This window comes from Rousettus aegyptiacus, unplaced genomic scaffold (assembly GCF_014176215.1).
Source record: "Rousettus aegyptiacus isolate mRouAeg1 unplaced genomic scaffold, mRouAeg1.p scaffold_m13_p_2, whole genome shotgun sequence".
NCBI classification, from domain to species: Eukaryota; Metazoa; Chordata; class Mammalia; order Chiroptera; family Pteropodidae; genus Rousettus; species Rousettus aegyptiacus.
Window position 1 is genome coordinate 5,793,122 of NW_023416295.1, and position 13,109 is coordinate 5,806,230.

Here is a 13,109-nt window from a genome sequence, read left to right on the forward strand (position 1 = left end):
TGTTATTTGGAAGTCAATACCGTACATTTACATGATTTAAAAATCGGAAGTATAAAAAGATATAGAAAAGTGTTCCAAAGGGGGTAAAAAGTCTTCCATTCTGGCCGTCCATCTGCCCATTCTTCTCTCCGCACCCTTACCCGCCCCCCGCCCAGCAACGCGTTCTTGGTTTTTAACATATCTTTAGAAACTTGAAATGGCAGTTTCGCTGCCATTTGCAGTCTTACACCAGCTTCGGTAGTCAATTTACTTCAACAATACCACCGTGTCAGGTGCTCAATAAACATCTGTTGGATGAATGAACTCAGGGTCAGTCATTTAGTGGCACTCATACCTGGAACTCATACCTATGCCTCTGAAACCCGTCCTCTCCAAGACCAAAACGAGCTCTATTTTCCAGGAGGCAGTAAACGAGATCTATGACGTAGTACCACCAATGTACCGAGTGCCTTGTTCATAAACAAAGCCCTCCAACTTTAGGAGTGACACAAACCGTCTCAAAGCCCAAATGAGGACAGCTGCGGGCTCACAAAGCTGTGGGCTGCGCGGGGGCCCTGGTCAGGGCGAAGGGAGGAAACGGCGGCCCCGCGCCTCCTTTGCCGGGGCGCCCACCGCCCCCAGACCCGCGCGGCGCCCTCTAGTGGTCACAATGCTCCGCAGAAGGCGGGGAACTCGGGAAGGGGCGTGCGCGCTGTGACCACCCACACCAGCCTTTGGACATTTAAACCCCGGGTCTTAGTGGAGCTCGCTCCAACTGTCAAGAATCGGGCTGATTGCTTTCTGAGCTGCAGGGTAATGACGTGAGAAGGGCAGGCGTCGGAGCCAGGAGACCCCAAAGCAAATCATGCTCTGACAATTCGCAGCGCTGTGGCCATGTGGTCACTCTAGCCCTGCTGTCGAAAGGAGTGGGGGGGTCCACCTACCTGGCAGGGATACTGTAAGGGGACGTGCTCTCATCAAGGGCCCGGAAGAGAGCAGTATTCAGTAAACCTCAGATCTCGTCACCGGGACTGGGCAGGAGGCTGGTGGTTGCTACGTTAGGCACGCGCCACATGCTGTTAGAATAAAAGCATTTATTCATGAGAGCAGAAACGCGAAACGCAGCCGGTGACACGAGCTTCCTCTGGGTGGGCGCTTGGTTGGAGGGACGCTCCTGGCCGGGGCTGGAACTGCCTGGGTGTACTGAGCCAAGGAAGGACTCAGAAAGCCATGGAGACGCTAGACTTTCCTCACTTAAGGGTGGTGACCAGGAGGGCAACCGGACTAGGTGATCCTGAAAGCCACTGTGGTCCCCTCGCCGAGAGCTGGCATCGACCAGCCAGCTCTGGGCAAGTGGCCAGGGACGGGAGGAGCTACAATGAACCCCCGAGACAGGTCTCCCGCACATGTCCCGTGTTCCAGACCCTCTCCAGCCACTACGAGAGGTGCTAACAAGCACTAGAAACGCGGCTCCTGCAACCCAGGAAGTGATTTTAATGTTATTTCATTGAAATTTAAAGACTGATACTGAATTCCGTTATAGGAAAAATTTTGAGTATATTTGAAACGACTCGAGGATGTGAATCTATTTTTTCAACTATAAATTTAACAAAATCTAACAATAGACCAAGTACTTTGAATAAAAATTTAATACCTGAATTGGACTGGAGGTATAAAATTCTCACAGGATTCCAAAGATGTAAAACGTCATTAATTTTTTATATATATATTTACAGTTGAAATAGCATTTTGGACATATTGGGCTGAATAAAATGTATCAGTAAAATTAATTTCACCTGTTTCTTTTTATGTTTTTCCAATGTGGCTACTAGATAATCTCACGTAAAGCTACCCATGTGACTGGCAGTATTGGATTTCTCCTGGGCTGGGCTGGGGGCTGGTCTAGTCCCACCCCAGGTCTTGCTCTCTCTGACCTCCCCCTCAGGCCCAGCCCTTTGGCCTGCTTCTCAGGCTTGCCTGCTCTTTGGTGCTGGCAAGTGCTGGGCCAGACCAGACCCTGGGGGGGCAGAGGCTGAAGGGGAGGCCCACTCCTGTCAGGGAGCAAGGGGGCTGGGAAGAGGATACCCTGGCAGCCAGGAGTTCTGGAGAGAGCAGTATACCTGGGGTGGTAGGTGGTCAGGGTCAGAGAAGTCTGGGGTTGGGGTAATGGTCTAAGGCAACACCCTGCGCTGAGAAGAGCTTGGTAAACAGTGAGGGAGAGGAGGAACTCGCAGCAACAAGACAGAGACCCAGTTTCTACCACCAAGACTCAAAATGAGGGCTTGGTCACAAGGACTAAGCTAAGCACCTAATTACTCCATGAGTTCAGAGCAGGACAGCAACAAGCCGGACTTAGATGTAAAATCTGAACTCCTACGTGAGGGCCTCTGAATCTCACGGTCAAGGGACAGGCAGTTGGGTCTGCATTTGCAGTAGGAGCCCCAGCTAGAGCTGGAGGGTTCAGGGAAGAAGCCAGACGGTCAAAATCCTGGTCCCACGGCAGCCCCCCATGCCCAGGCTGGCTTTGGACCTGAGCTGTCCCACACCCTGGTCCCTCTGACCCACAGCGTGGCCTGGTGGGGTAGGCTCTGTTCCCTATTGGGCTCTGGCTCAGGGACCAAAGGCATCTGAGGGATTCATATGGGACCTTGGGCATCCACCCCACCTTGTACTCCATTTCCCCTTAAACTCCAAGATTACACAAGTGGCGGGCTGCCCAGGCCAAATTCCATGTTCCTCTCAATCCTTGATTCACTAACACACAAAGCCAGGTCAGAAGGGGACATGCAGCCATGGGTACAAAACAACGAGCGGCCCTCCCCTGTGCTGACTGTGTGCGACCCAGGCCTCCGGACCACAGGGCCCCGCCCTGCAGCGTGGCCCGGCTGCACTTGGATGTACAGACCACTTTCAGGTCAACATGGCTGTCGTCGCCCTTCCCCAGTGGGTTGGGTCCCGGTTCTCTGTCCAGGGTAAGAAAGGCTTGTTCAGATCACAGGTTTGGGGGCCTCAGCCCTTAGCCCCTTTGCAGATTTGCCTTGCTTTTGGTTTGACATCCAAGGGACTCCTCTTGTGTGGTAAGTCTTGGAGACAAATACTTTGAGAGGAGAGAAACTGTGACACAAATATTCTAAAGGGCTCTCTAAGATGCGCTCAAGGCTGTTTTATCTTACTGAATGTGTGTGTGTGTGTGTGTGTGTGTGTGCACACAAATACCGCTCCCCCCCCCCCATTAAATACCCAGCTAAATGCTACCTTTTAAAAAATCTCTTATTAAATATTTACTTTCCAACCCCAGCCAATAAGACTGGGGCAGGACTGGGGGACTTTCAGGCCAGACTATTCTAGAAGTTCCCACCATTCGCCCAAATGGCCCCCTCCCACGAGCTCTTGCAAGGAACACCTTATGAGGATAAAGGGGAAGATTCATTCTGTTTTCGATTAGACAGCAATGAGGTACTAGTAGGTTTTATTAGATACAAGGAATTATCAATTCAAGTCAGAAGCAGTACAACTACTGCCATATTAGAAAGACAAGTACCCAAGAGTCCAGACTGTGACCTGACTGGGGAGCCCTCGCCAGCGGCTCCTGCTCCCACTGACCTAATCCAGGGCCTCCACTCTCAGAGAGGCCCGTGCGATCTTCATGCCTTGGTATAGTCCTTGGGGGAGAGACCCATTACCAAGGTCATCCCCACCAGCACCTAATTCTTCTGTCTGCAGGAAAAGGATGGCACTTATCTTAGCCATGACTCCAGGAAGCCAAGGTGGGCCCGGAAGGATCCTAGTCCTGTCTTTGTCGATTAGGAGGGAAACCCAAATCTCAGTAAAGAAAAACCTCCTCTCTTCACCTGTTCATAGGAAATACTGAAAGTAATGCAAAACGTGTAAATCCCCCTTTACATCAGAGACTTGCAAACTCAAATGCCCACCAGGACCAGGACCAGGACCAGGAAGGGGGTACATGGATGAGAGGGGTTCAAGTAGGGGAGTGGGAATCCAGAAAAATAGAGGTGAAAGCTTGTCCCACTTTCCACCTAGAAAACACATAGTTTTTTTTGTGTGTGTGTATGTGTAGTCTCCCAACTTTCAAATATTGGCAACAAACTCATTAATAATGTTTTTAAACACAACGGAGGCTGCTGCCTTATAACTTTTGCCTTAGAAAATCTCCTACCTTAAAAAATAACTCCCTTCCCCCACCAAATAATAAAATTGTAACCAAATCATTGCAAAGAAATTAATGGATAAATAGAAAAATATAGCAGCTTCGAAGATATCAGTCTCCTGTTCTAAACCAAAATCAACAGCAATTCACTGAGTCCATTCTTCTGTAGGAGTCAGCTGAGTCCTTCTACCAATGACTTAGCGTTGCATTATGAAAACACCTGCTGCCAGCCTGCTCTGAGTAAGATAGCATCCGACCTACCCTCACACTAACAGGAATTACGCTCCCCATTATAGAGGATAAACTTGAGACGTAGAGCAGAGAGGGCTCCTCTTAACACGACAGAGCCCCTCGCCACAGAAGAGCTCCCATTCCACATTTTGGCACCATCATTGAGAGAGCCGGAATAACTAAAAGAAGTTACGCAGCGCTTGGCAGAACGCTGCGTAAATAGTAGGCACAACTGTATGTCTGCTGTGAATCATGCATGAACGGACGAATTTAGCTACTTCCCTTAGTACGTCCTACGACGGAAGAATCAGGAGCTGTCCTTGCCATTCCAAAGACTGGATTTCTCCAGGGAAAGGCAAGAAAGACAAAGGAGGTAATGCAGAGTTCCCTCTCTGAGTGAACAGATGGCCTTCCTGGCTTTTAAGGGAACATCATCAACCCTGTCTGACTCATAAACAGAGAAAAAAGGATTCGGGAACTCGGCACTTCTGGGCTATGTTGGCTTTGATCCTGGTTTAGGATTTGAGATTGAGAGCGATTCCTATGCCCTTGTATTAATCCATACCCTAATTTTCCGTTTGGTGCCGTGGGCAGTTCGCGGCATCCTTGTTCTCAAAGGACTTGGCACAGAAAGTCAGTGTTAACATGAAGAAGAAAGAGGCCTTTCTTCTCATGGATTTGCAAGGCTATTTCTGTCCTGGGCCTGCAGCACATAGGGCATCTTGGCTCTGGCCCCACAGGCCCCCAGGCGGTGGCGGTGCAGTCTTTATTCTGGCTTGCTTGGGAGCCAAGGTCCTAGGAAGCCCAACCTCCTCTGCTCTGGGGACTCTTCCTAGACTATGACAGGGAGAAGAGACTGGCTCAGTTAGAGTTTCTCAAACGTGCCATGACTGGCATTTTGAGTGGAATAATTCTATCCTGTTGGAGATTGTCCTACACAATGTGAGATGCCCACTAAATGCCAGGGGCACCCACTATCGCAGGGACTCTCCCAACACACACACACTCACACGTTTCCAGTGCCGCCCAGAGGTGTAGCCAGACCCCTGGTTGAGTGACAGGTCTAAGACCCGCCCCCCTCTCATCTGATGACTTCTGGTCCAGAGTTCTTTCCGGCTGCTCTTGAAATGATGGATGCTCACGCAAACAACCACAGGAAGCCATAGCACCGCAGAGCCTCAGAGTAACAGCCATCTGACTCAATGGCATAGAGAAACTGAGGCCCAGAGAGAAGAAACAACCTCACCGTGACCAGAGAGTGACCAAATGCCAAGTGGGATGATATGTTTTCCTGGGTCCAGCTTAGCTTAGTAGGTCCTGCTGCCTCGCTAGTGACTGTCAGTGTGGCAACCCCCAGCAGGTGGGCCCTCCGTAGTTATTGCCGCCCCGAGGTCAACATGCAGGCATGGGGGCTCAGTGAGAAGGAGCCAGGCCCCCAGTCTGCAGGTTAGAGCTGGGGCAGCCCAGGGGTCCAGACTTCACCTCGAGGGCCAGGGGGTTCAGCGGGAGGGTGGACGACTCCATCGCAGCCTCTCGACCCCTTTTCAGGATCCTCACAGTCTCCGTTGGGAAATATGGCTGTGAGTGCCAGCTCCTCCTCGGGGTCCTGGGAGGAATCTGGAACACAGGAGGGGGAATCGCTCAATCAGAAGGTAAAGTTTATGAGTGGGGACGTGAAGAAGGAAAGGGAGGGAGCTGGCCCCAGTGGCTATCTACTTCAAAAACGCGACAAAATACGTATCAAAAACCTTAAAAAGGTACATACCCTTTGACCCAGCAATTCCACTTCTAGGATTTTATCCTAAGGAAATAATTAGGAATAATTAGTGGAACTGCTGCAGACATCTCGCTACTAGCCTAAGGATTAAGCAGCAGAAAGAACGAGGGTCCTCGATGGGGTCGCTGGGCCCCTGAATCAGCCCTGAAACTGACTGACCTCCAGAGTATCTTTTAGGTGAGAGAACGAATGTCCTTGTTGCTTACGCTAGTTTGAGTCATGGCTTCTTTACCCGTAACTGAAACCAGTTATACCCTGATTTGATGTCGAACATAATAAACTGTTGAATAAACTGTAGCTCGCCCACATGATGGGATTCAGGCATTAAAAATGATGTCTAAAATTCCATGGAACTAGACACATACACACTTAAGTACAGGTAAAGTTGGGGGAATCCGAATAAGATTTGTGGATTGTTTCAATGTCAATGTCCCGGTTGTGATATCATCCTATAGTTTTGCAAATGTTACCATGGGGGAAACTGGGTGAAGTGAACACAGGAGCTCATGTGACTCTACGATTACCTCAAAAAAAATAAAATAAATAAACGAAGTTGTTGACATATAATTATTGCCGTGGAATATCGCATAGTCGCAACATATTCTTGATGAAGAAAGCAGATTCCAAAATAATAGGTGTAACTGTTTGTATGTAAGTATGTGCAATTCTACATTATCATATATTATAAATGCATATATACAATCTATTGAAGCAATTTGCATTTTAATATTCATTTTTCCAGGAGAGTAAACAATTTGTAATATGTTACAGAGGCTAGTTATCTAAGATTTACATTAAATGGTCCTATTCCTTTGCTTGGTGATGGGGAGGCTGAAATGAACATTTTTGCAACTAAATAGCTGCTGCAGGTGATTTACATATTATATAGAAGTAAACTGATTAAAATTTAAATAGCACAAGGAGATATAGACAGACAGGATGATCTACCCCAAAATATGGATTCGTAGCTGTCTTTGAGGGATGAAATTAAGTGAATGATTTTTTTTTAATATATATATTTGTGTTCCGTTCCTTCTTTTGTATTGTTTGAGCTTTCGACTGTGATAGCCCGAATTCTGAGATGGCCCCAAGCATCCCAGCCCTTGGCGTATCACTCCTCCCGCATGAGCCCCCCTCCTTGGAGTGAGGGTGGGCACCGTACAGGACAAAGGTCATGGAGAGTCAGAGTCAGCCCTGCGATAATGTCACATTATAGGAGGCTGGAGAGCCCCCTGCTGATCCGAGGAGCAGCTGCTATGTGGTAAGAGGGCCTGTGAGGGACCTGAGGGGACGCTTGGAGCTGACGGCCAGCAAGAAGGCAGGGAGCGCGGTCCTGCAGCGGCAAAGAAAGGGATTCTGCCAACGACCCTGCACCCCGTGAACTTGGAGGAGGCCCCAGGCTGCAGGAAGGAACGCGGCTCCGTGAGCCCCTGAACAGAAGGCCCAGCTCCGCCACCCCTGGCTCCCGACTCTCAGAAAGTGCGACAGAACAAACGGGCGTTGTTTTAAGCTGTTGAATGTGTGGTAATTTGTTCCTCAGCAATAGAAGACTGATCGCGTCAACTAATAATTTCTTTTTTAAAAGGGGGCACGATAAAATGTCATTTTAAAGCACTGCTCGTTGTTTCTGTCACAAAGCTATACTGTTCAGCACACTTTAGGGGTGGGGGTGGGTGGGTCAGGCATATCCAGCTGGTTACAACCTGCTGCCCCCAGGACAGTCACGCGCCGCATAACGACAACACGTTCTGGCCAACGATGGGCCGTATGTATGAAGGTGGTCCCATTAGGTTATAATGCAGCTGAAAAATTCCCATCACCTGTGGTGATGCTGCTGCAGGTAAACCTACTGTGCTATCGGTCATGCAAAAGCATGCAGTACATGACACTTGATAATAATAATACTAAAGAACTACGTTACCGGCTTATGTATTTACTATACACTGCTTGTCATCATTATTCTAGAATATATTCTTTCTACTTGTAAAAAAATGTTTGCTGTGGAATAGCATGCCACGTTTCGCCGGCAGCAACAATTGTATCATTTTTCTCTTGTGCTCGATTTAACCCCGTGTTGTTTTGTCCAGTGGCGTGCGGTACAGGTTTGTAGCTTAGGAGCAGCAGGCTGTACTGGATGGCCCAGGTGTGGAGTAGGCTAGACCAGCTAGGTCTGTGCGAGAGCACTCTGATGTTCCCACGACGATGAGATCACGTAAGATGCATTTCTTAGAACGTGTCCTCAAGGGTAGGCAGCGAACGACTGCACTTCCTACCTGAGTCAACGCCCGTGGCCCTCACGGAGCTGTCGTTCCTTTTCCCTTCTCCCTCACCTCCATTTAGCTGCCAGATGATTCTACCCTAGAAATGGGTCCTGGGCGGACGAGCTCCTTTCTCTCCAATACTGCCTGCCCCTTTGGGTCCAGGATGCCCATCGTCCCTCCTGGGACTATGCCGTCCCCTCCTAGCGGGCCTCTGCCTCTGGCTGCTCCTTGCTCCTACGGTCCAGTCATGTCTCTAATACACCTCTAAACTCCACACCTCTGCTCAGAAATCGCCCAGGATGTACTCTTCTTGAGAGATGCGGGTCCAGGGCCCCGATTCGGTCCCACTGTCTTCCGTAGCCACGACCCTCACCAATGTCCTTCTGTACCTCGCCCCTGGCACTCCTGACAGGGGGCCCTTTTCTGAGGGTGACATCGTGCTGTCAAGTTCATGGTGATCCCTCTTCAAATCTTGCCATTTCTGCCTAAGAAGATCCTCCGGCCCCCACTCAAATGTCACTTGCTGCATGAGACCATGCGTCTGGCTGGTTCCGTGTGCCCCACCACATGTGTGGCCGATACCTTCGTTGCGGCCCTGCCCACACTGTTTCGCTAAGCGGAAAATCCTGGGGCTAGAGCCCGGCTGACCGAGCCTGTGTGCCGGCTGTCTGATGGCGGGGGCATTGCCCATTGCTCACCCCTGCACCCCACACACGGCAAGCGCTCCGTGGATACAGGTCCACTTCCTCTCTAAGATCCCTATGTACACGTGACTACTCCCACAATCCCAAGCACCCAGCCCTCAGGGTCCAGGCCAGGAAGCTGACATACTCACCTTGAGCTGGGACACTGGGGGAGGTGGCCTCCGGGTCCTTCCCCCGGCTCCAAGGACCCCAGGAAAAGCAGGCCAGCAGCGCGGGGAGGCCTGGTCTCTCCCAGGCTCCTTCCACTAAAAGAACACAAAGTCCCAGAGGCAGCAGGTCAGAGGCTGTTTGACTCCACTGGGAGATTTTCTGGTCAGCAAACCAAGAGCTTCAACTGTCAACTAGCCTAGTTTCAACTATCTGATTAAAAAATGAAAACCAAATGAAGATTCTGATTTGCAAAGGGGAGTAGGGGTTTTGCACTTAAAAATAAAAAGCAAAAAAAAGATTGCTTTATATATATATATATCATTTCATCCTCACAAAAACCGTATGGTATAGGAACCACGTTGGGGAAACTACAGTAATACAGTAGCAAGAATGACATGAAATGTGTTACAATTACAAAGCGCCAATGAAAATGTTGAAGGAGGAGCAATTTCCCCGATTTTTCATTTAAACTATTCCGTAATAGGAATAGATTTAATCTTTTTTGATAATCACACACAAAACGGTTGCAGGTTGATTCCAGTTTCCTCATTATAGTACTACCTAAGTTATCTGAGATCACCTGAGAGCCCCGACATCTGGAATAAGGCAACAGACTTTCGAAAGAAGACTCCAGGCAGCCAAACACACAGGAAATCCTTTTTCATATTTTTTTACTTGGGTCCTATTTATTCGTAATTTGCACCCAGTTCTAAAAGACTGGATTCGTAGTTTTTCAACCCAAAGGCAGCTGGATTAGGCCTAAATTGGGTAAAAGGGCATGCCAAGAGGCAGGCAACCTAAAAGTATAAGAATAGTCATGAGGCAGTGACAAAAGAGACTGAAAAACTTAAAAGAGCCACATGCAATTGCTAGCAAGACCTTAGCGACAGGAATGCACGGTACTGCCCGCTGCAAAAGCCTGGCAGGAACGAGGGGACAGCGAGTTATAATTACACGCACGATGCCTAGTCACTAATGAAAGGTTCATGGTCTTCAGTATGTTTTTAGAAAAGTAGAAATGGGATCGATTCCTTTGCGAAGTGTAAGATTTTCATTAAGCGTTAGTGTTTTAAAGGAGGCAGCTTCGGCATGCCGGGCATGTGTCGGGGAAACGGCGATTAAACTCACAAGGGAGTGTGACAAAACCACGTGGTAAAGAGATTAGAGAGCAGAAATGGGTTCTGGGATTTCACTTTCGAACATGCAAAAAAAAAAAAAAATGAGGGAGGAGGATCAGGGAAGGCTTCCTGGAGGAGGAAATCCAGGTCCGAACGATGAGATGGGATTAGTCAGGCCAAGAGGAGGGATGAAAGAAAAAGGCTTTTCATTCTGAGGTGACTGTGATGTGTGCAAAAGCCTAAGAGGCCAGATCAAATCTGGCTCTGGGGAATGAAAAGTTGTCCCTCCAGGGTGGGAGAAAGCTAAGAGACTAAGGGCTCAGAGACTTTTCTAGGCAACAGCTCATTAGGGGGCAGATATATTTCCCCCATGGGGCCAGGTCAAGGAAGAGGCTGGCATCAACAATGGGAAGGACGATCTACCTCGGCATTCCCTGAGTCTTTCAGGATGACGGCTGTGCAGTTTTAAAGCTAGTGGGCTTCCACAGACTCAATTGAAAGAGACTGTGGGCGTGGGGGGAAGGTTGGGGCAGGATCCGCAGCTGAGAGGGACGGCCTTCACCCAGGCAAGCCAGGCTGGCAGGCGGGTCTGTGACATTTGTGACCTCGGAGTTCTCCTCGCTAGAAAAGCCGCACCCCATCTCCCCTCCTACGCCCCCTGCCCGCAAGTCTGGCGCCTCCCGGTGGCTCCGTAACACACCAGTGAGGCAGAGCGCAACCTGTCTCCCTTATCTCTTTAGCAGGAAGAACTGGGCGAGGCTGGAGGGGAGGCTGGAGGGCTTGGGGAAGGGCGGGTACGGGGGTGGGGCGGGGGGGGGGCAGGAAGTGCAAGAAACGCTCCTGCATTTTCCAGCTTTGCCAGATCCGGCCGTACTTCTTGTGCGTATTTGAACCCCGGGACACTGGGAAAGTTCCCGTAACACCTTGTGTACAGGATGGAAAAGAGTCTGACCCCGCTACTGATGGGAGCAAAAAAAAAAACCAAAAAAGACCCTCACTCCCCTCCCCACATTTAGGAGAATGCGAAGGGAAGGGAGGCCCAGCAGCGGCCGCACAACCTGGGCGGGTAGCCAGAGGGACGAGAACGTTCGGTGCCCTCAGGCCCTCACACCCTCTCCCCACACCCCCAAGTCCCCGCGTCTTTCCTCGCCTTCTCCCTTCGCCCCTGCGGCGCTTCCAGCCTGAGCCTCCACTGCCGAATCCCGAGCTGCGCAACGTCCCGGCGGCTCCGCGCACCGCCGACCCCCTCCCCCGAGTCCCGAGTCTGTCTTCCTCCCGCCTCGCGACTTGCGCAACCCAAGGCTCTCGCGTCTCCTCCCCCTCCGGCTCCTTCCCCCCGCCCCCCCCGGCTCCTCCCCCGAGCTCCCAGATGCCCAGCCCAGTCCAACCGTCTCCACCAACGAACCTCCCCAGCCTTCGGTCCCCGCGGCCTTCCTTAGCCCGTTTATCTCCTGTGCATTCAGGATCCTCCCGCGACACGCGATCCCTTGCCCAGGGCCAGCCTCGCGCTAGCTGGGGGGCCTCGTGTTAGGCACCTCTTTTCTCTGGGCCTCAGTTTACCTCGGTGCATTGTGTGTGTGTGGGGGGGCTGGCCTAAAGAGATCCACCTTGGGGGCCCTCCCGCAGCCGCTGCCCGCCCACGCACTCCCGGCTCTTGCGCCCCTCACCTGGTCGCGCAGGTCCTGCTGCTTGCAGGACTCTGCAGGCCGCCGCCTGGACGGCCAGACTGGAGGCGGGGTGGCCGGGGCGGTAGACGGCCGCCTGCACCGGGCCTCCCGCCTGCTGGCCGAACACCGTGCGCAGCAGCGCCTCCAGGAGCCGCAGTCCCGGCGCCGCCGCGTCCTCGGGCCCGGCCTCGGCCACTAGCACCCCGACCAGAGCTGCGCCGGCCCGCCGCCGGTCGCGCACGTCCCGCAGCATCTCCCGCAGGCGGCGCCGCGGCTCCCGGGACGCCAGCGACGACGCGCGGCACAGCACGAAGACGAGCGGCGAGTGGATGGCGCGCGCCCTGGCCGTCCCGGGCGCCCACTGCGCCCCTCGCGCCCGGGGCCCCGCGCCCTCGGCCGCAGCAGCGCTCGGCTTGCCGGCGGCTGGGTCGGGCGGGAACACGGCGCGGGCGAAGTCCCGCAGCAGCGTGCGGCTCTGCTCGCGCTCCCACAGCTCGCCCACCAGCAGCACCTGCCCGCGGCCGCCCGCCGCCTCCACCAGCGCCTGGAAGGGCAGCTCCGCGGGGCGCGCGGGCCCGGCCGCCAGCGCCTCCAGCTCGCGCTCCATGCCTGCCGCCACCAGCTCTCTGCAGCCGCCGCAACCTTGCCCGCGGCTGCGGCCCTTTCCGGGCGGCGGCGCCGCGGCCGGAGAGGACACGCCCCCGAGGGCTGCGCCTGGCCCGACCCCCGGCCCGCGGCCGGCCTCTCAGCGCGCCAACCGCGAGCTGCGCTGCGGGCAGGGGCTTCCTCCCCGAGCCCTCTAGGGGTGGCGCATCCCAGAGTCCCTGTGACAGAAACTTGGCGGGGTGGAATGAGCCCCGCGTTTGCTCATTCATCCATGCATCCACCCACACACCCAGACAGCCAACAAATACTTATTGAGCACCTACTAGGTGCAGGGCAGCAGATGGGGGAGGAAGACAGAAAATTATCATGTGAACAAATATACCCTCACGAGTCAGGTGGTTTTGAGACCTGGAGCAGTTATGTCTGAGGGATCCACATGGTTTGGGAC

General features: G+C 52.4%; 1 protein-coding gene across 1 annotated transcript; it reads right to left on the reverse strand.

Annotated features, from left to right (window-relative positions):
- Window positions 1–3,431: 3,431 nt before the first annotated feature.
- On the reverse strand, window positions 3,432–12,719 carry CUNH2orf72 (chromosome unknown C2orf72 homolog). The gene is made up of 3 exons (XM_016134690.2): window positions 12,056–12,719; window positions 9,252–9,365; window positions 3,432–5,995 (listed from the first exon to the last, which is right to left on the reverse strand). Exons 1-3 carry the CDS (start codon window positions 12,660–12,662, stop codon window positions 5,826–5,828), a joined length of 891 nt encoding a protein of 296 aa, XP_015990176.2. The 5' UTR covers window positions 12,663–12,719; the 3' UTR covers window positions 3,432–5,825.
- Window positions 12,720–13,109: the final 390 nt, after the last annotated feature.